The sequence below is a fragment of the Micropterus salmoides genome, unplaced genomic scaffold, assembly GCF_014851395.1.
Source record: "Micropterus salmoides isolate LMB-PRFRI ecotype aquatic unplaced genomic scaffold, ASM1485139v1 Ms_hic_scaffold_6, whole genome shotgun sequence".
NCBI lineage: Eukaryota > Metazoa > Chordata > Actinopteri > Centrarchiformes > Centrarchidae > Micropterus > Micropterus salmoides.
Window position 1 is genome coordinate 5,490,430 of NW_024044348.1, and position 21,129 is coordinate 5,511,558.

The 21,129-nt window shown below is 40.0% G+C and overlaps 3 protein-coding genes across 4 annotated transcripts; 1 reads left to right on the forward strand and 2 right to left on the reverse strand.

The window, feature by feature from the left end:
- Positions 1 to 53: 53 nt before the first annotated feature.
- Positions 54 to 6,089, reverse strand: mfap1 (microfibril associated protein 1). Its single transcript, XM_038700982.1, has 8 exons — positions 5,885 to 6,089; positions 4,643 to 4,859; positions 4,389 to 4,533; positions 4,090 to 4,277; positions 2,041 to 2,310; positions 1,789 to 1,948; positions 1,009 to 1,098; positions 54 to 626 (listed from the first exon to the last, which is right to left on the reverse strand). The coding sequence occupies exons 1-8, from the start codon at positions 5,970 to 5,972 to the stop codon at positions 447 to 449; spliced, it is 1,338 nt and encodes a 445-aa protein (XP_038556910.1). The 5' UTR covers positions 5,973 to 6,089; the 3' UTR covers positions 54 to 446.
- An 854-nt stretch (positions 6,090 to 6,943) lies between these two features.
- Positions 6,944 to 10,212, reverse strand: hddc3 (HD domain containing 3). 2 transcript variants are annotated; one of them, XM_038700984.1, is made up of 5 exons: positions 10,071 to 10,212; positions 8,644 to 8,699; positions 8,318 to 8,558; positions 7,387 to 7,536; positions 6,944 to 6,961 (listed from the first exon to the last, which is right to left on the reverse strand). In XM_038700984.1, exons 1-4 carry the CDS (start codon positions 10,180 to 10,182, stop codon positions 7,406 to 7,408), a joined length of 540 nt encoding a protein of 179 aa, XP_038556912.1. In that variant the 5' UTR covers positions 10,183 to 10,212; the 3' UTR covers positions 6,944 to 6,961; positions 7,387 to 7,405. The 2 variants fall into 2 exon arrangements, with proteins under 2 accessions (XP_038556912.1, XP_038556911.1); XM_038700983.1 differs by lacking the exon at positions 6,944 to 6,961 and having other exon boundaries at positions 7,332 to 7,536.
- vps33b (VPS33B late endosome and lysosome associated) lies at positions 10,212 to 21,112 on the forward strand. Its single transcript, XM_038700981.1, has 24 exons — positions 10,212 to 10,333; positions 10,656 to 10,785; positions 12,963 to 13,043; positions 13,154 to 13,215; positions 13,295 to 13,344; positions 13,647 to 13,714; positions 13,799 to 13,844; positions 13,923 to 14,017; positions 14,256 to 14,360; positions 14,505 to 14,595; positions 14,678 to 14,755; positions 15,291 to 15,364; positions 15,464 to 15,550; positions 15,637 to 15,727; positions 15,806 to 15,880; positions 16,033 to 16,097; positions 16,191 to 16,245; positions 16,362 to 16,408; positions 17,552 to 17,684; positions 17,850 to 17,923; positions 18,060 to 18,161; positions 18,295 to 18,370; positions 19,593 to 19,712; positions 20,862 to 21,112. Exons 2-24 carry the CDS (start codon positions 10,690 to 10,692, stop codon positions 20,939 to 20,941), a joined length of 1,851 nt encoding a protein of 616 aa, XP_038556909.1. The 5' UTR covers positions 10,212 to 10,333; positions 10,656 to 10,689; the 3' UTR covers positions 20,942 to 21,112.
- The last annotated feature ends 17 nt before the right edge of the window (positions 21,113 to 21,129 follow it).

Consider the following 21,129-nt stretch of genomic DNA (forward strand, 5'->3'; position numbering starts at 1 on the left):
GTGATTAGTCATTTTAATACTTGTTTTGCACTCTTTGGAAAGGTTTTTAAAATGGGGAAAAAAAGTTTTATTCACGAAATCAAGTTACAATACTTGTAGCTTCACAACTATAGAGGAGAAAAAAAAGGGCAATGCAAGACATCCAGTACATACTGTTATTAAAGGCTGATTTATACAAAATGATATCCCACTGCTTTAAAACTGAAGGAGGTATCTGGGTGTGATGTGATCTTAAGTAGAAGCTGAGGAGCCAACATTAAATTAACTTTTTTAAATGATGGTGCACCTTTCTGGTAGATAAACAGTTCATTAAAGTGGTGGAATCAGTCTATTTTCTTTCCACAACATAAAGTCCAGGAAAGGGGAATCGGCATCCTGGGATGCAGCTCTGTCTCTGGACAGTCTCTAAAGCTGCAGTGTGGGCCTGGTGAAGTCTCCTCCACATCTTAAGTCTTCCTCTTCTTCACTGTGGGCCGGTCAAACACGTCCCTCACGCCTGCCGCCTTCTGCTTGAAGAACTTGCTGTTCTGAGCGCTCTCCTGGGCCCAAGCAGAGTCGAATGATGTGGTGTCCTGGTCCACCAAGTGGGTGTACTTGGTACGTCCAGACCGCCCAAAGTTTTTGACCTTGAGAATGAAAACAAGCCACAACAGGTCGAATCAGAAGACTTCATTCAAAGGGAAATGTATCCAGCAGATAAACCTGCTCGAAATATGCACGTTATTCTGGCATGTATGTGTAGGAAATGTTTCAGATAATGTATGCCCAAATTTAAGGTGAAAAATTGGATTGGGAAATGCATTTATATATTTGGTACATGTTTCAAAGGACGACAATATTTTAAAAAGGCAAAAAGTCCTTCTCAGGGTTCTTGTTGACTTTTTCCCATAATCATATAAACACTGAATATGATTTTAATAAATGTAGATTTTAAGATTTAACACAGGTTAATAGTTCAGCTATCCAACATTCTGTTAAACACATGAAATATGAGCAAAAGCAGCTGACCTGCATGACTTTGGGTAAGATGGTTTTGTTGAAGTGATCCTCCAGAGTCGGGGCGCTGAAATCTCTCTTGTACACGTCGTCCTCCCCATCCTGTAACAGAAACCATGTGAACAGTTACAGACCACTGAACGACATCAAACTAAACATTTGACCAACATACTTACTGAGCAGAACTTGCCCTCAAGCCGTGTTTCTACATTTCAGCCTTTTCTTTAGCATTTCTGTACTGGCAAAAACTTGTAATTTATCAACTACAATAATATTGGTCATGCTATTTTATCAGTCAGGCTTTAAAACCCTTAAAAAGAACCAGAGCTGTGTGTATATTAAGCTATGAAGGAACGCCTTTAGATTTAATGTGAAAATACTGATCTTCACATTATTAGAAGCTTAATTTAACCAGACTCTTATCTTTACAATAAAACACAGAATGATGAATCAACAATCCAAGTATACCCATCAATGGAGCATGCTATTGCACAGAATTGCAGAAATTTAAAGATCAGTCATCAGAGAAGCAGTCCTATACTTCTCTTGGATGTCTTCATTGTGTTTGAAAGACTAGATTAACTGGAATTTGGATGAAACATCTTTTTAACTGTAAACTACAGTCACCTGAAATGTTTCCCGTGGAGCAGATGAATCAGACACACCTAAAGTCGGCCTACATTATGAGGATTCACCCTAAGGACAGAGGGTGTCCTATGCTGTGCAGACTTTAAACCCCCTTGAGGCAGATTTGTGAGATTGCAGTGTATAAATAAAATTGACTTGACTGACCATGAAGAAGGCTCCTCTGTGGTAGTACTTCTGGAGGAACTTGTATTTTCCTTTGGTGGCTTTGTTGGTGATGACTTTGCCGCTGTTGCGGAGCTCAGCCCTGCGCTCCTCCTCCGTCATGTTATGGAATCTCTCAATTTCAGCCTTCTCCCTCTCCATGCTGAGGACAAACATCACTCATTACCACCCTCAGCGACAACAACAGCACAAAAGAGTTATAAATAAACAGTTCAAGTCACTGTGTTTACTCACAGCTCTCTGATCTCTCTGTCCCTCTTGATGCGCTTCAGCTCTCTGACTTTCCAGGCTTCGTATTCTTCCTCCTCATTTTCTCCATCGGTGTCCAAAGCGTCCAGAGCAGCCAGTGTGCGTCGGTTCTCCTCAAACTCCTTCTTAGCTTCCTCTTCCACAATCTTGAGGGTGTAGCGCCGCCGCTCCTCCGCCTGCTTCTTGGCCTCGGCCTCCAGCTCTCTTTGCCTCAACTCCTCTGCTTCACGCTCTGCCACTGTGACTCTGTCCTTTCTGTAGACAGAGAAGACACAGATCAAACATCCTATTTTCCATCCAGTGTATATACTACGAATAGGTGAGTAACTTCAGTAAGTCAAACTTTTCGTCCAGCCCTAAGACTGACCAAATCAGACCAGAATTGTACCTGCTTTACACTAGAGCTACTTGCCCAGTGTAGCTTGTAAATGTTGTTTTATTAAATTTAAATGTTTTATCATCATTAAGAAAATACCCAATAATATCTAAACAGCTAACTAGCGACCTGTCCAGGGTGGACCTCACCTTTCGCCCAATGTCAGCTGGGATATGCTCCAGCCCCCCCGCGACCCTGTACGCAGGCTATGCGGTTGACAATGGATGGATCTAAACAGCTATATTTCTTATAACAATAACATATTTCTCTTTCACAAAATTAGACTTAAACAATTTGAATTGTATGTAATTTCTGCTTTTTGCTTTGAAATACTTGACAATTTCACCCTTCAGGGGCCCCTAAAAACTATTTAAATGGAGCAATGTGAAATGGAATAATCTTTTTTATTCTGACCCCCAGGTTAAGAACCACTGGCTACTAAGCCTAGTCTAGTTATTTTTAAGTTAAGTAACTAGACGGACTATAGTTGTTATTGGTATCACTTTGGGTGGACACTAAATATTTTGAGCTGTTTAATCCAGTAGGTGGCGCTATAAAAGAACAAAGAAGAATCAGGCCCCGATCAGACAGAAAGCGCTTTGCAGGTTCAAAAAAGCGAGGCGCACAGCAATGACTTTTTTGGTTGATTTTTTTTTTATGTTGCTAGGCAACCACCGAATCAGCTGTCCTATCAGTCTAATCAAAGATTATAGCGCCAACATGTGTAACCTTTGGTTTGCCGCTGAGTAATAACAGTCATATTAGCAGAAACCTGATCACAACTCACAGGTTTGTGTCTTTTGTTTCTAAAAACATCTGCTTTAAAAAAAAAAAAAACAGACAAACAGAGGACGCCTTCTCTGGCACTGTTTTGAGCGTGTGAGGTGTACAAACACGCGCAAGACAGAGAAAGGGAGATCCGTGTGGGCACCGCTGGTAGTAGCCTTCCAGTTGGTCCAGGGGCTTCGTCTTAATGATGGTTTAAGGCTTATTTTAGGATGAGTCTGGGACAGTTCGTCGCAGTCTCCGGACAATCCAAGCAACTGTAAACTTCAGTCAGCACAACTGAGGGCCCGTGTCTCCATTCATTAGATTGGACAATGGGGAAAAAAAACACGAATGATGTCGGGCACGAGTCGCCTCTCACTGCAAAATATGTATTCTGTCCCATCTGCGGGGGTCGCGAAATATTTTCAACTTCAAAAAGGGTCGGACTGATAGAAAAGTTAAGAGTCCCTGCACTAATCTACAGTTAGGAGATTTTTTGTATTCACATGTAGACATTTCTACTTAGAAATAACTTAACGCACACGGCATGCTTGTTCTAAATAAATAAAGCAATGCTCGGATGGAACATGTCTGTCCTGTTAAACTAGACAATGCAGGGTACCATAATATCGTTTCTCTCATATATATCTTACTCTATTTAAAATATATATATACAGGAATGTTGTTATCTTGCATGATATAGGGATGTTACTTATTTTATTTTCACTGGAGCTGTAGTGAGAGCCCTGATCTAAACTGCAAACTGCATGAGCATCTTACACAGAAACCTGTTGCCCCCCCACATGACATCAACAAAGAAAGTTGCCAGAACATTTATGGATTAAGGTGCATTTGTTTTGAGAAACATTTGCAGTTGTTTCAGTTCATACTTGCGAATGAACACAGGTTTGAGCCGTGGTTCTGCTTCATCCTCGCTGTCTGTGTATTCTTCATATTCAGACTCGGACTCGGACTCCTCCCCCGACTTCACCTCCTCCTCCACCTCCATGACCTCCATCTCCTCGTTCTTTCGTTCAACAGCTCGCTGCCGCATCATCGCTCGTCTCCTTTCAATTTCCTACACAGAATGAGAAAGTCCACACTTAAAATAACTAATAAAAAAAAGACACAAAGATATTCTTAAGTGACAAGGGGAAAAGCACACTCAGAACACAGCAAAGATAGCAACCTCATCATCCACTTCTTCCTCTTCCTCCTCTTCCTCTTCTTCCTCACTGCTCTCCTCACGCTCTGGGTGCCAAGTTCCTTCATCAGAGTCCTCGCTGCTCTCAACCACGACTTCAGGCTCTGCGATCTGTCTGTGTCTCGCAAGCCTGAGGACAAAAATCAAAACGGGAAGCAACGTGGTCAAATAAGCATTTCAGCACCACAAACTGTAATAGTCATTATCAATCAAATCAAATCTAAAGAGTAGTGTCATACCTCTCCTCCACGTCCTCAGAGACACGGTTGAGCAAACGTTTGAGACGTGGATCAGAAACCACCTCTTCCTCCAGCTCTACCTCTGGCTCCATTTCCTTTCCCTTCTTCACAAACTGGAAGTCCTCTTCCTCCTCATCCGACGACTCCATTGGCGCATAGTCGGGACGTTTACCCGACACATACCTTTTTACCTTCACCTTCTCCATGGAGAGCTCACCTGAGATATGCAGAAACAAAAATGAGCTTAGTCGAGCTAGGCGTTCCCACCCAGTGATGCTGAAGGTCCAGATGTTTGCTTGAATCTACTTGGGTTTTCATTAAAATACCTTAATTAAGAATTATTCATCAGCTCTGCTAAAAATATTAACTTTTTTGTTTATAATATTACATTTGATACAGAGTTATAAAGACAATGACTCCTTATTATTCAGCGTGTTTTCTTCCTATTTGCGATGCTCTCATTAGGTTTTTGAGCACATACTAAAATCCAATAGAGCTGAAATGTTAGGTGTTGAATAAATCAGAAAAAGTATCTAAAATGTTTTTGATAGTCAACTAATCGTTTTACATATAATTATCTGTGAATTTTGAATAGTTGGTTCATCAAAACAAGCAATTAATTTACCTTGTGCTCTGGGAAAGAGTAGGGGGAAATAATTTATATTGATGTGTTTTGCTAAGAGACTCAGTTGGTTTTTACACAATAATTTGTGTTGTTACCATAGACTGCATATTAATCAGTAAATCTTCATATTCAAGTCTATGGTTGTTTAACTGTCAATTACATTTCCTTAAAGTCGTTGCTGAGATCCGATCCTGTTATATTAACATTACTGAACAGTAAATGACCAGAAAAACAAGAAACCCCTGTAAAATTGACTAGAGGAGTGGATTCAACCAAAGTTAGTGTTGTTGTACTGGCTCCTGTGGGGTTTCTTGAAGCACTTTTGCTCCTCCATCTACACGAATGAGCAGAAGTTTGTGGACCCCCAAAACATCTCCTCCATAAATGATTATTGACCTCGTTCCCAAACCTACATCATCAACATGCTTCTGCAGCACGCAGGTAATGTCTGCAGCTATTTTTTTTAAAGTCAGCTAAAGTAGTAATAATAGTAAGTAATACTTTCAGACTGACTGTGCAGAGTTGTTTTTGTTGGTATGAAGTTACGTTCCGCTAAGCTAGCTGGCTAACTTAGCACGCCGCTAGCCGCCTGCTAGCTAACAACAGCTACTTCTCACCTTTCTCATTCCGGACCGGCACGGCTCCGGCCGTGGACTGGATCGGAGGGAGCTTCATGTTGAGGTCGTGGTGTTCGCGACTAGACATGACTGCCCGGTCGACGGTATCAACAGCTCAAGGTAAAAAAAAACAACAACTATTTTACTCGGACAAAACGAGCTAGTGGTCGCTTCTATGAAACGGAAGTTGAACTCACTAAGGAGAGAGCGGACCGGAAGTAGACTTTTTCTGAGCAAACACTTCCTCCCATCAAGAGTTACACACTACTTAAAACAAAAACACATCTTACTGACGTTTTAGACCATTTTATCACCAGAAGCATTCGTTTCTGACATAAACATCAAGTTAAAGGGTGGATCTGAGTGAAGCTTTTTAATGTAGATTTTCTGCAGTTCATCAGTAAAATACCCTCTAGTGGTTAACGACTGGAATTAATTTCAAGGAATAATAGCAACAATAATAATAATAATAATAATAATAACAACTTAGCTGATGCTTTTATCCAAAGTGTCTTGCTCAGGGGCACTTTGGTGGATGTGTCGCAGTGGGAACTGAACCTGCGTCTCACACACCAGAGGCATGTGAGTGACATATATTTAGACATGTAGGTTGTTGGTTATTGTATATACACCTATTTTACTCCTACTTGCTACTACGCCACCTCCATCTCAATAGCACAATGTCCATTAGGAGTGCATATACTATAAATAGACCTCATGCATATTATCTAGTACTTCGGATATACTCCTTAGCACTACTTGTATTTGTTTACAGTCTACGGAACACACAACACTACAATTGATAAATATGTCAGAGGTCGTAAGCGTCTGCCGCAAATAGGGGTTAAGTGTCTTGCTTAGAGACACATTGGTGGATGTGTCGCAGTGGGAATCAAACCCGGGTGTCTCACGCCAAAGGCATGTGACATATAGTCAATGTATGTTGTTGGTCCTTGCATATTTACACCTACTTGTATTTGCATAATAGTTTTTACCTCTCTTTGTTCAGCTTACTCGACCTTGTTTTTAGCTGTACGTCTATTTTTGTCTTCCTGGAAATTAAACACTGAGTGCAACTTAAAAAAAATAAATAAAAAGAGTCAAAAACCTTGTATGTGTACACATACGGTACTTGCTTAGTATCATGCTGTTTGCCATGTGACTTTCAATCCTGCAAACTCTGATTACATATTGAGTTTTTAACCTCCACAATGTCAGATAAAGAATCAGTGATTACCGTGAAAGAGTGATTGACTCTGTGTGTGTTTCTTTCTACAGGAAGCAAACTCAGCAGTTTGACATCCTTTAGCTGATAACTTCTAACCCTAACACTATTAACACCTGTGTATTAAACTTCCTGATGTCACTACAGCAAACTCAGTGTTCCCTCAATGTAACTATACAATCAAAACATGAAGACATTAATTAAAAGACCACACACATGAAATATGATGTATTTGTATAATTTATTACGAATTCAAATTTAATTTAATTTGTAATAGTCTGTTTTCCACCGTGTTGTCAGAGCCGGACTCCTCTCTGTCTGAACAGCTCCCCCAGCTTCTCCTCCAGAGCTGAGTTGGTTCCTTTCAGGCTTTTCACCACCTCACAAGCCCACACAAAATACTCCTGGACCCGCTCATTTGTCCAACCTACCAAACACACAGGGGAGAGGGACAATGTATGGTAACCAAGTACATTAAATATTGGTACTTGCGTATTTCTATTTTAGGAGAATCTACTACCAGTGCTTCAATGGGAACTGTTGAGGTTTCACTCCACTACATTTACCTGAAAACTGTAGCTACTTTTGTCCTTACAGGGTAAGTTAGATTAGTTTTATCAGAGTCCATGGAATAGCAGTTAGACAGTTTACCACATGTATAATTCAACCCTCTTTCCTAAATTAGTACTTTTGTTTTTGGGTACACTTTATTGTGTGTACTCAAACAGGCAATATGTTTTACAGTTATGTTTTAGGTTTTTGTCTTACAGTTGAGAAATCCACTGTGGAGACCAAAACCAACAATGAATTGAACTCATTAACAAGTATTTCCTGTGTAGCTAAAACCCAATATAGCTGAAAAAAGCTCCCCACAATTGCATTTTGTACTTGCGTTTGAGTAACGTTTGTTCTAAACTACAATGCCCAGCTCTTTCAGGAAATTATTATAGTCTTTCTTAAAATAAAAAATTATCTATCTAGATAGATAGATGTGCCTATATTGAAATGATTAATGCATTATTTTATTATAAGTTTCACATTGCAATGTGTAATTACTGTACAATGAATGTACTTTATAATATATTATAATATCATTTCACATAAATGTTTAATGCCATACACAATAAATAAGTCCTAAAAATGAAAACACTCCCACAAGCGGCTCAGTTACAGTATAAGAGCAGTGACAGTGAGAGAGAGGGGCTGACCAACAGGTGTGCAGCGGTTCAGGTCCCTCAGGTTGTACAGTTTATCAGCCAGTTTGACCAGTTTTGCTTGGCGGCTGCAATGAGCCGCGTGTTCCACCTGCTGACGCTTCCTCTCCTGTTTGGGCAGGCTTTTGTCATCCGTCACCTCCTGAACGATACGAGCCACGATCGGTCCAAACTTGGCTTCGAGCTCTGCAGGCGTGGTGTCCGTGTCCTCCACCGTGTCATGAAGCACGGCAGCCTGCAACACAAAGACAACACACAGGCTTAGTAAAGAAACACGGTCCTTCACAGTCTCACTTAACAGTAACTAACTGATAACATACTTGCAAAACCTCGATATCTGTGATGCCTCCTTCATAGCTGAGGATTCTTGCTACTCCTTAAAAGGATATACACAGAGCTGTGATTACCAGAGAGAGAAACGTCAACAAGAACATCTTATTGAAACATCAGGATTACAGGCTAATGCACATGGAGCATTCATAATAAATTTCACTTTAACGTTTACTATTTTATGAAAGCTTATTAAGTTGAAATCCTCTTGCAACTCAAACTATTTCTTCATTAGTTCTTTCTTTTAATGGTGTGGTTTGTGATCAAATACTTTTTGGCATCATCAGCAAACATTCATTAAAGTCCTTAAACAAATCAATGTGGTATTTGTTATTTGGACTGTGTTGTAATCACCACTTTAATGACTAAATACCAGCTTTTATTTGGGAATGAATGGGTAAAATTTAAATGTCAACATATATAACCATAATTATTTTAGCCCAACTGATTGCATTTTTAGAGGCCAATACGATATCAATATTTGTAAGTTTTAAAAATGTGAATGTTTTTTAAACATAAACAACAACATTGATACAGATCCCTCAGATTATTTTTATTTTTTTCAAGAATTGTGACCGAGCTTTATAAAGAGAGGAACATTTTACAACAATAAATCAGTGCTCTCTTGTAGACAAAATATATAACAGAGACACTGTTTTTTTTAATACTTAAACCTAGTTTGGCATTTTTTGTTACTTATCGGCCAACATAAACACATAGATACTGAAATACACAGCAGACAACTTCTTCCCTCAGGCTGTGAGACTCCTTAATTCATCCTCACCATATCTTATACTGTACGTGTGTGTTTGTTCTGTGGGTAGCATTAAAACTGCTGCCATGTACTTATTGGCAATAAGCCAATATCAGCCTAGGACTGCATGACATGGTAAAAAAAAAAACTCATAAGGCGATTATTTTGACAGATATTACTATTTGCGATATGATCAAATCAAAATTATAATGGGAATAATCCTTTTTGTATCACAATTTTCATTTTCATTTTCCATTTTTAAAATCACTATGATGCGACATTTTTTGTGGTCTGTACCAAATAAACCTTTTGTAAGTATTCTTACATCTTGAAAATTAGATTCATGGGCAGGGCATCACTGCAGGCCACAGTACTTCATTATAATACTGTTTTATCACACTGCACTTGACACATATTGCGATTTATTAGTCTAACTCTAATAACTAGAATTAAATTATTATTATTCCAACATTGATTTTATTCTCCCTCCTTCCAATGCCTCAGCAAGTGTCACAGCCATTTGATACGAAAAGTTAAACATCAGAAACTATTTTTAAATCCTACATGGTCAAACTAGTTCAAAATTTGATCAGTGACTGAAGATTTCCGAGCAGCACCGCTTGGCAGCAGCAGGAAACAAAATAAAAACAGACTCCTACCTACCGATGGGGTGATTAATGTACGGCGTTCCTTCTGAGTCTTTACGTCGTTGGTTACGATGTTTCTCTGCGGCGAAATGAACAGTCTCTAACAATAAAACTGCGTCTGAATTCATGGTGGAAAAAAAAATTTAGTGACAGAAAAAGTGCGTCAGGTTTCTGAGTCCAACGTCTCTCCTCTGAAAGTGTAGCAGTCCGTTACTTATGGTGTCCGGGGGGAAACAGCTGCTGATAGGATCAATTCCGCTTATTTAGCTACGGAAGCAGGTATCTTCCATTATCAGCGAAACGCCCTTTTGCTAGTGTTTTGACATATATTCATTGCTTAACAGCTGCTATTTATTGAACATGTTTGTGAAATCTATATCCATGTTAGTGTCAGCATTTTTCACGCTAGTTTTTGACTTGAATATTCGTGTGATGTGAAGAATGTGTTTTTAGCCAACAAGCTAACGTAGCTAGTAGTAGGTTAACCACAGCACAGCTGTTTGCCTCTCCTGTGTGTTTCTGTTGGCTGTAGTCTCTCCGTCATTGCATGCTCTGTTTCTGGGGTTGTAACGTTAAATGAGTTATTTTTTTCTGTGTGCAGTTGATGAGTTGTCCTGCTCCCGTTGTGGCTCAGCATGGCTCACAGTGCGAGGAGAGACTCCCCGGAGCTCCCTGACTTCTCTCTGCTCAAGAGACTGGCCCGAGATCAGCTCATCTACCTTCTGGAACAGGTAGTCATACTATGTATATTTTTAGTTTGGCTTGGCCGGCTGCCAACTGGCTCCTACAGCAGACATACCACTAGTAAAATGACTGGCATGTATAAATCGCTTAGTGTTTTAAACATAGGGCATGATCTGAATATACAACTGTCAGTGACCAAAAACAGAAAAATAAGGGATACTTTTGCTGGGACTATGTGCGAAGCTTGGGGGAACCTCTGGGTCTGAAAAGTGAAGCCAATGCAGATGCCTTAAAGGTCCAATGTGTAATATTTAGGAAGATCTATTGACAAAAGAGCAATATCCATCCATCCATCGTCAACCGCTTATCCTGCGTACAGGGTCGCGGGGGGGCTGGAGCCAATCCCAGCTGCCATGGGGCGAAAGGCGGGGTACACCCTGGACAGGTCGCCAGTCCATCGCAGGGCCACACATAGACAAACAACCCCTCACGCTCACACCTAAGGACAAGTTAGGGGAAACCAATCAACCTAGGCCGCATGTCTTTGGACGGTGGGAGGAGGCCGGAGAGAGTGAACCCACGCAGACATGGGGAGAACATGCAAACTCCACACAGAAAGGCCGGGGCAACCAGGGCTTGAACCCACAACCTTCTTCGCCCCAAAAGAGCAATATAATGTCGCCCCAAAATAGCAATAAAATGTCCATAACTGTGTTTTCAGTGGTGTATAAAGACCTTACACAATGAACTGATATGTTTTTATTACCTTAAAATGATTCCTCTCACATGGAAGTCGCCATTGTTGCGGCGCCATGTTTCTACAGTAGCCCAAACAGACAAACTGCTCTACAGAGCGTGTTTCGTCACTACGTTGAATATATGCAAAGAAGAAGAATTAGTAGTAGTGGTGGTAGTCGTTGTAGTCTGGTTTGTTCGAAGTAAGAAGAGATGTGAAATTTGGACAAATGGAGAGACCCAGCTTCTCCTACGCGCTTGCAAAGGGAGGAGTGAGCGGTGACTGTGCCATTGGTTGCAATTCGCAACCCTCACAACTAGATGTCACTAAAACGTACACACTGAACCTTTAAACCTGAATTCCTTCTAATTTCCAGCAGGGGACGACTACACTGGTTGAAAAAAAGTCCAATCGCATAGAATTCTATGACAAAATGAGCATTATTCTCATCTTCTAATGATTTTACGGTCTCATTCGGTAGTTTCACATTTTCTTCAATACAGCATGATGATTTAGGGTCCCATTTAGAGTAAAACAGATGACAAAGCAGGGTATGCAATAAAGTGTGGCTACCTTGTAATTGACAAGTCACTACCAAGGTGACCTGTCAGCGTATCTTTCCACAGCTCCGCCCTCTCGTAAATATGGTCACTTCTGGTTCCAAAAAACCAAAATGGCCACAGTCATTTAGCCGAACTCACTCAAGACTTTAAAATGGTGGTCTACAAAGTAGTGGGTGACGTCACGGTGGCTACATCTTTCACTTCAAAGATGATGCCCCACTGATGTCACCACTAACAGAGTCAATGTAGTGGCACAAACACCATCCTGCTGCCATAAATACACACTAGAGCACCAAATGTGTTAAACCGTAGCAGTAGTCCCCTACAAATACACGATTGACTCCCTTTTGAATAACGTTTGCAAAAAATTACAGTGCCCAGCTGTTTTAGGAAATTGCTTTGCCTTTTATAACTATGTATTTCTGACCCATTTTTAAATATTTAGTAGGAAAATTTAGTAGGAAAATCTTGTGAGCCGGTCAACTCTATTAATGTAGAAGGTTTCAGGGAGCTCAGGATGTTTTTTTTAGCAGAAGTAGTTGTTGAAGCTTGGCCGAGGAGAATGGCAAAATCAGTACAAAGGGGATAACACAGTGGAGTGCCAATCCAAATGTGAAGAATCTGAAGACGGACACCTGGGGAAACACGGTGTCATATTATCTTTAGCCTAAAGAAGGAAAATCCCTTCACACCAATGGGCCACAAACAGGGCAGGGAAGTATTGAGAGACGGTTTAAGACATACTAAGTTATAGTCTATTCGTGGGATTTGTTGACAGTATGTAACTCAAAATAACAACAGTGTTACAAGTCTCAAATGATCCTGTTTCTGTTGCGAACAGCAGAAAGCATATTGTGTGTCTTTGCTGTTGGGTAGATTGTTATAGACTTTGTGTTCACTCTTCCGTCTTCTCTTGGTCACACAGCTGCCGGGGAAGAAGGACCTCTTCATTGAGCCAGACTTGATGAGCCCTCTGGATCGTATTGCTAATGTGTCAACACTAAAGGTGAACCACATCAACTATAACTCTTGAGATTGAGAAACTCTTGAGGAAAAACTGCAGTTCCAATATCTTTTTCAAACATCTTGTCCCCCCACCCCCTTTTTTTTTTACAGCAACATGAAGTCGACAAACTCTACAAAGTGGAAGACAAACCTATTGTCAGCACCTCAGATCAGTAAGCCCTGCACCATTCACACTCCTAACATAATTTTACACACACTTACACACGATAATTTGGCATTTCTCTATTTTAGGCTCTGTTTTCTGATCCGGCCAAGAATACAAACTGTAAAATGGATATGTGGTAAGTAGATTTGGATTGTTACTTGTTTTAATGAATGTGATGATAGTTATCATTAAATTAACTTTCCATAAAACGTTTAATGAAACTGAAACAATAAAACAATATTTTTTTATTATAAAATATTGTTTTTGGTACCAAAACTAATTTATTAAATCTGCACTTGTATCAGAAATTTCCCCTGATACCCGGCCCTACATGTAGTGACTTAGTTATTAAATTGCTCTTGTGTTCCATGAATTCTGCACAATGACACTACTAAATAATTTCAGGTGCATTTAATGCAATATACCTTCTTGTTCCAGATGTGGTCAATGCAGACAAGGCAGTAGGAAAATTTAGGAGATACAAGATAATCTTTACCCCTCAGAAGGTATTTCCCGCTCTGCTGTTGTGTACACACTCTGCTTTGATTTGTTGTTGATATTTACCTGCTGACCCTCCCGTTGTCGCCCAGTTCTTTGCGTGTGAGGCGGTGCTGGAGGAGCAGGGGATCTTTGGTGGTAAGCATCCTCGCTCCTTCACGTCTTGTTTTAGTAGCAGTGATCAGTGTTGGTGAACTTGTTTTTGCCTCCTCACAGATGTGACCACTGATGAATGGGCTTTCTACCTTCTTCCACTTGACGATGACATCATCAGTCTGGAGCTGCCCGAATTCTTCCGAGACAACTTCCTGGTAAATATAAAGTTACTTACAGGTTCTGAAATAGAGCTGAACTGATTAGTCGATTGATTATTTAGTCAATTAACAGATAATTTTGATAACTAGTGAGAAAATGCTACTGATTAATCGTTTTAGCACTTATTGCAATTTGAACCACCGTATAAGGAAGTAAAATGTAATTGTAGCACATACTGTAGCACCCAAGTACCAGAACAAATGCATCATGGTGTAAATCATCGCCGTCGTACAGGCGGAGGACCAGCGCTGGGTGAGGACAGCCGGCAGTGCCCTCCACCTCGTTCACTCCCTCTACGGCCCGTTCTCAAAGGTCTACGGGATTGGACGATGTTCCAAGGTGCAGTATGATCAGAGACCAAGCCGGACTTTCACATCCACTGTGATGTCTTTAACGATTAGGTTTCTGCTGTTGTTTTTTGTGTTGAACTGCATAATGAAGGATTGCACCCTCACTAACTCTGTCCGCCTGTCTGGGTTCCAGATGGCGTACGAGTCTTGGAGGGAGCAGGTCGAAGAGGGAGAACAAAAAGCTCGACATGCTGAAATAGGACAGGTTTTTCTTATTGACAGAGGTAAGAGGCCACATATCCTCTGAGTGGATGACGTACAGAGCTGTGCTTTCTTTCCTCTCTAACTTCATCATTCTCTTTGCAGATGTTGACTTTGTCACTCCCCTGTGCTCACAAGTTGTCTATGAAGGACTCGTGGATGATATATTTAGAATCAAATGTGGTGAGTATCAAAGCTTCCTGTGGAGAGAGTGAAAATCTGCATCCACCCACTGAGATTCTGTCCACATTAAGCAAGCTAAATCTGTTTACGTGTGAAAATGACGTGTCTACACTAGTGTTTTCAGGTCGCTTTCATAAAGAGCACGGCACCCACTAAAACACCTTAGTTTGATGTTGTTTTTTTTCCAAATCATGTTGTTTTTCTACAAATATTTGCACATTTTATAGATTCTCAGATGTGTGTTTTGCTTACAGTTTGTCCGTATTACAAAATAAAAAACTGGGCTTTTTGTCAGATGAAGTTAGATATTTTAAGCGTCATTTTGGACCCTGATGGGTGGTATTTTGACAATGCAAGGCATAAATGATTAACTGTGGAGTCAATGATGAAAGAAATGGTGTTAATACTCAGCTCCAGCTCAGACATCATTGTTTCCCTGTAGAATTAAACCTCCCAGTTGTATAAAGACACTCTGGTTGAGGATTGTTTTATACATATTTGTGTGTGGGGATGTGTCGTCTCATCTGTTCTGCAGGATGTGTGGAGTTCGGACCTGATGTTACCTCCTCTGACAAAAGTGTAAAGGTCATGCTGAACTCTCAGGATAAGGTAGGTTGGGCTGACATTAGAGGGGAAGCGTCTGCTGCAGAACTTTCAGCGCACTGATTTTAAGTCAAATGTCCGTCTGAACTCCCACATGTCTCGTAGGTCTTCAATGAAATCAGAAATGAGCATTTCTCCAACGTCTTTGGCTTTCTCAGTCAGAAAGCCAGGAATCTCCAGACTGCATATGATGTGAGTAAAGGTTTACTACCCACATCAGTCATTGTAACTAAGGTGACTGACATGGCTCACATTTATTTCCTTTATTAATCCTACAGAAGCGTCGGGGGATGGACATAAAGCAGATCAAGACGTTTGTATCGGAAGAACTAAAAGGGTTAAAACAGGAACATCGGCTACTTAGCCTACGTGAGTGTAACAGCAGTATACTGTGTATCACAGTAATATTTGCAAGGCTGCATTACTGAAGAGCCCGTTCTCTTTCAGACATAGGTGCTAGTGAATCGATAATGAAGAAGAAAACCAAGCAGGATTTTCAGGAACTGTTGAAGACGGAACACTGTAAGAATACTGTGTCCATTTATCAGATTCAGGTTTTAAGTTAAATGTTTTATTCGTTAATTTGTGTCACGTCTGCTTTATTGGATGTGATTTGTTCAGTCATATTTTTGTTGGTGATCCAAATCTTGATGTCTTTTCTTTTTCTGCTCCAGCTTTACTTGAAGGATTTGAAATGCGTGAATGCATTTCTTTCATAGAGGAGCACATCAACAGACAGGTGTGTTTGCTGAAACACTGTCAGGCTGCTAGAAGAACAAATAAATGATAATATGCTGAATTGGAAACTTATTTATTCTTTTCTTTTTTCCAGGTGTCCATGATAGAAAGTCTGAGGCTGCTTTGTCTTCTGTCTATCACGGAAAACGGTGAGTTGTCTTACTCACGGCGAGCTGTCAAATGCAGTAAATGTATCCTTTCAAATACAGACTCAAATTATTCTCATTTTGTTTAAACAAAACTGTGTGATGGTATTTTCTCACAGGACTCCTGCCAAAAGATTACCGGTCATTAAAAGCACAGTATCTACAGGTGAGATTTAACATGCGTCTGAGAAATCACAAAAATCCTGGCATTAGACACGCCCACACATTTTACATGTATGTTTGTCTTAGTAGGAGTAGTAGGATAATGATGAGATGTCAAAAACCTACAGTAGCAATATTTTCTGAACTTGATATTTCTTGTGTGGTATCATTTAGCTGAGTGTATTTTTTATTTTTTTTTACTCAAACTTTTTATTTTAAATTGTAATTTGTATTTCTGTCTTGCAACATATGCTGTCATTAATGTTTGTTGCCTACAAATGATATAAGTCTTCATACTGAAAGTGGGATCAAAAGTGCAGTGATTTCTGTGTCGAAAACACTCTTCTAGCACCTAGTGAGTAAAACATTAGTGCATTTACAGGGATGTCGACCTCAGGGGATGTCATCTTTGTGTAAAGTTGCTTATTTGCTTTGGGAATGAGAAACCTGGAATAGCTCTCAGTGTCTCAGCTCTCTGGTAGAACAGGTTTCAGAATTACACCTTTAGCATATAAGGACAAACAGGAGTGGAGAAGATTCAGATTTTTTTAGCCTAGTCATACACATACTATTCTTTTTGTGTGTATTGCCCTGCTCCAGAGCAAGTAAGGTAACAAGTGAGTATTGTAAATTCTCACTAGAACACAAAATGTAAATCAATCTGTAGCTAAAAATAGTCCCAATAAATGCGTTATTTCCTCCTGTTTGAGTAACATTTGCTAAAACTTCAGCGCACAGCTGTTTTAGAAAATTAGAGATCTGTTTTTAAAGTTCTATGTCTTCAGTAAGATCAAATGGTCTTGGGGCCACAGACACAGTTGTGATGTCAGGAAGTACTGAAAGACGGATGAGCACACATTGGGTTTGGTTTTAAGCGGGACCCTCTGGGTCTGAAAAGGAAAGCCAGTGTGAAAGTGCTGTAAACCTGCATTATTTCCAATGGCCAGCAGGGGGCGACTCCACTGGTCGAAAAATTAAGTCCGATTGGTATGTAAGCTTATGAGAAAATGACCCTACATCTCACTTGATTAATTATCTCAGTTAACACTTTCCTAATGAGTTTATGGTCTCAGTTGCTAGTTTCAAGTCTGTGGGCTACAGTTAAGGAGCCACTGGTCTAAAGATTTCCTCTGCTTGACCTCATCAGAGCTATGGAGTGGACCACCTGCTCACATTTGCCAACCTGAAGCAGTTGGGGCTGCTGGTGGAGCAGCAGCCGGGGGAGACACTGACCGTTATGGAGAGCAAAGTGGGCAAACTTGTCAACGACAAAACTGCAGGTGAAACAGGCTTAGTTTTGCATTTTTAACCTCCTCCTGATCACAGTCTCATTTGTTTCTCTCCATGCGCAACAAGCCAGTCAAATTATTTTCTAAATGTTAGACGACAGATTTCAAAATCACATTAAACTGCTCTGATCCTCCGTATTTATTTCCCCACCCCAGGAAAGCTGACTGATGCTTTCTCTTCTCTTGCAAAGAAGAGTAATTTCAGAGCCCTGAGCAGAAAACTCAACCTGGTAAATTTCATTATTACTAATTTGCTGCAAAAGGCATTTTTATCATGTCACAGAATACCATTCAGAATGGTGTTTTGTCCTTACTACAAGGAAAATGCTGTATGTTAGTAAGCGCAGCATCATATTTTGTGTAAAGGTGCCAAAGTCAGATGAAGAATATGACCTGCGTGTCCCACGAGACATGGCTTACATCTTCAGCGGTGCCTACGTCCCTCTGAGCTGCAAACTCATCGAGCAGGTGACTAAATGAGTAGGATTCATTTATACCACAGGATCTGACTTGTCTTGTTTTCTGTGTAGGAAATCAGTGAGACACTATTATGCCATGATGAAACTTTTTTTAATGTTATTCTTGGTGTGGTCATCTGTAGGTGTTGGAGCGAGATGGTTGGACGGGGCTTGAAGAAGTCACCAGGCTGCTAAATGGGCATGAATTTGCTGTTACAGGTTAATGTTGGCTCTCTACAGTTGTCGGATTTCTTTTATATTCCATGTAAACGGCAAATTGGGTATTGGTATTATTGGGGCAGGGTATTGGAGAAACTTGCTCTCCTCAGCTAGATTTCCCCCAGAGAAAGAAAAAAGCTTCCCGCTTGGACGCAGCCAGCTAACGCTACATTAGCTCGGACCTGCCGCTGTTTGCTTCGTAAGTTCGGTCAATTTAGATTTATTGTCGTTTTACCGATCCTCTGGTAAACAGCTTCTCTTCTGTCTCAGTCGCTGTAAATAACATGACCCACATAATTTACAATAGTTCAACATAACAGCAACAACAACACAGAGGATGACCCATCCACTAACGTTACAGTGATGTTACTTACGGCAGTCTAACTGTTATAAAGTGTGACACAATCTCGCTATAGTATTCAGTCCAGGTCCCTAACCGTTTCATTATCATCCAATACAAGTTAGCTGTGCTCACATTGTTCAGCCTCCGGTCAAAGATAGACAAATAGTAAAGTTAGATAGAAAAGTAGCAGGCGAGCTAACGCCGATGGATCATGTCGGCTAAATGAAGTAAATGTAACATTATTATGTAACCAGCATGGATTAGTTGAACCTCAAGCTGATAAAAATATTATAAACGTTGCAGTGGGAGTTTATCTGAGTTTCCAGCATGTTGTGTGAAGCAGTCTCCCTGTCTGTCTGTAGCCACTGTCACACAGCCTTTTTTTCCGGGAGTGTTCTGCCAATATGCGGCTAGCTGCCCTGCACCGCTAGTGGTCGCTGAAAACTCCATAATGCCATTAATGGAACTGGACTTCTTTTTGCAACCAGTGGAGTCGCCCCCTGCTGGCTGTTAGATACAATGCAGGTTTAAGTTACTTCCTCATGGCTTCAAAATTCCTACCCGGAGGTTTCCGCTTGGTCCAAATGCTCTGACAAATAAAATAAATCAGGAAGCAGGACATTATAGCTTTCATCACTACAATACAGTTAAAATAAGTATTGGTCTCACTATAAGGTCGGAGTATGGGGAGAAATGGGATTACTGACCTACTGCATGTGTGCAAGGATTAACAGGAACCAGGTCACTCCAGAGCAAGTAAATGTATTTATCTGATTTGCTGTGTAACCTTGTATCTTCTGTGCATGTAAGCATACTAGCAGCACGAGTAAAGCCTTAGTGTTTTGAATCAATGACTGCTAAGATTTTGTCTCTCATCAGGCAGCAAAGGAGCTGATTTAAGTGCAAAGACAGATGCTCACCGCACCATCCTTGTCATGTTCCTCGGTGGCTGCACCTTTTCTGAGATTTCAGCGCTGCGTTTCCTCGGCAGAGAGAGAGGTAAACATGTTACAGGAGTTTTTCAAGTGTGTATCAGTCATCTAGATCCTCTTGTCTTCATTCTTCATGTTTGTTTTGCTTTTGTTTAGAGTTGTTTCACTTCTGTTATTAGTAGTGTAGAAGAAATTGGCTACATAATTGATATTCATATGGAGGACTGTACTTTTATGGTCAATAATTCCTGACTAGAAAATAATCCCTCAAAGACATGTCATATCATATTCAGCAACATTAGTTAATTTAATTTAAGACTAGAACTTTACACACTGTTGTTTCTTTTTTATGATATAAAGATAAATAGATATTAAATCTACTTATATTCAGTAGCTAAGCTGTGAAGAATGTGTACTGTAGAGTGTGATTGGGGTGTAATAGGGCTGGACAATATGGCCAAAAACGTTATCACCATAAAAAGTTTCATATCTTTCGATATTGATAATTATCACAATAAGTATCAAATTGTTATTTCTTTCGAGTTTAAAGGCTGATTTTTGCTTCTGAGTGAGTTAGTTGAAGAAACCTGATGGTTAATTGTGGTTTAAACTCTTCTTTACGGGCAACACTTGAGGCCAAACGGTGGATAACTTCACAAATCTGAGGTAGAACATTCAAAACAATTATGATAAAATCTTTGTCAACAAATATGCACGAGTAAATTTAAGTAAAAAAAACACAAGTAGAAGCTTTTTCCAAAAAATAATTAATTTGTGTATGTTTCCAGTGAACACAACAATTGTTATATTGTTATTGCGAAAAAATATATCGCGGTAATTATTGTTTTATTGTCCAGCCCTAGGGTGTAACTATATTTTAGTTGTCATAAATGAGCAGTAATGCTTTATTATATGGGTGTGCGATTTCCTAATAAAGCAAAGAAAAGCTCGGTGTCAACCGTCATTACTGGAAACTTTAACGTCCATATATGTCTAATTGTTTGCATTTCTGCACACATTTCTGCATGTTCAGCTAATTTGCTGTTCACTGGCCTCACAGTTTACACTAACAATCAATTGTAATTTATTAACCAGGTTTATCAAATCCATGAAACTACTTGGAAATGAAAGACCCATAGAAAAACACCTCATTGAGAAATGTTTTATGTGGATAAAAATAAGTATTTTAATAAACATTACTGCTTTCTTTTTCCAGGTTATACATTCATTGTGGTAGCAACTGCGATTACAAACAGTTCAAGACTCATCGAGGCTTTGCTGGACAACCATGTTTGAAGCCTGTCAGCACATCATGATGGACAGAAACTGAGACATTCCTACAGCCACTTGTCATGCATTCCCTCCAGCACTGACAGTACAGATGGAAAATGCTCACTAACGGGCTGCGTCTGACAACTAAAGAACTGTAAAGATGTATAAAGTGAATAAATGTCTTTTTTAACACGGTTGTTGTTTGTTTTCCT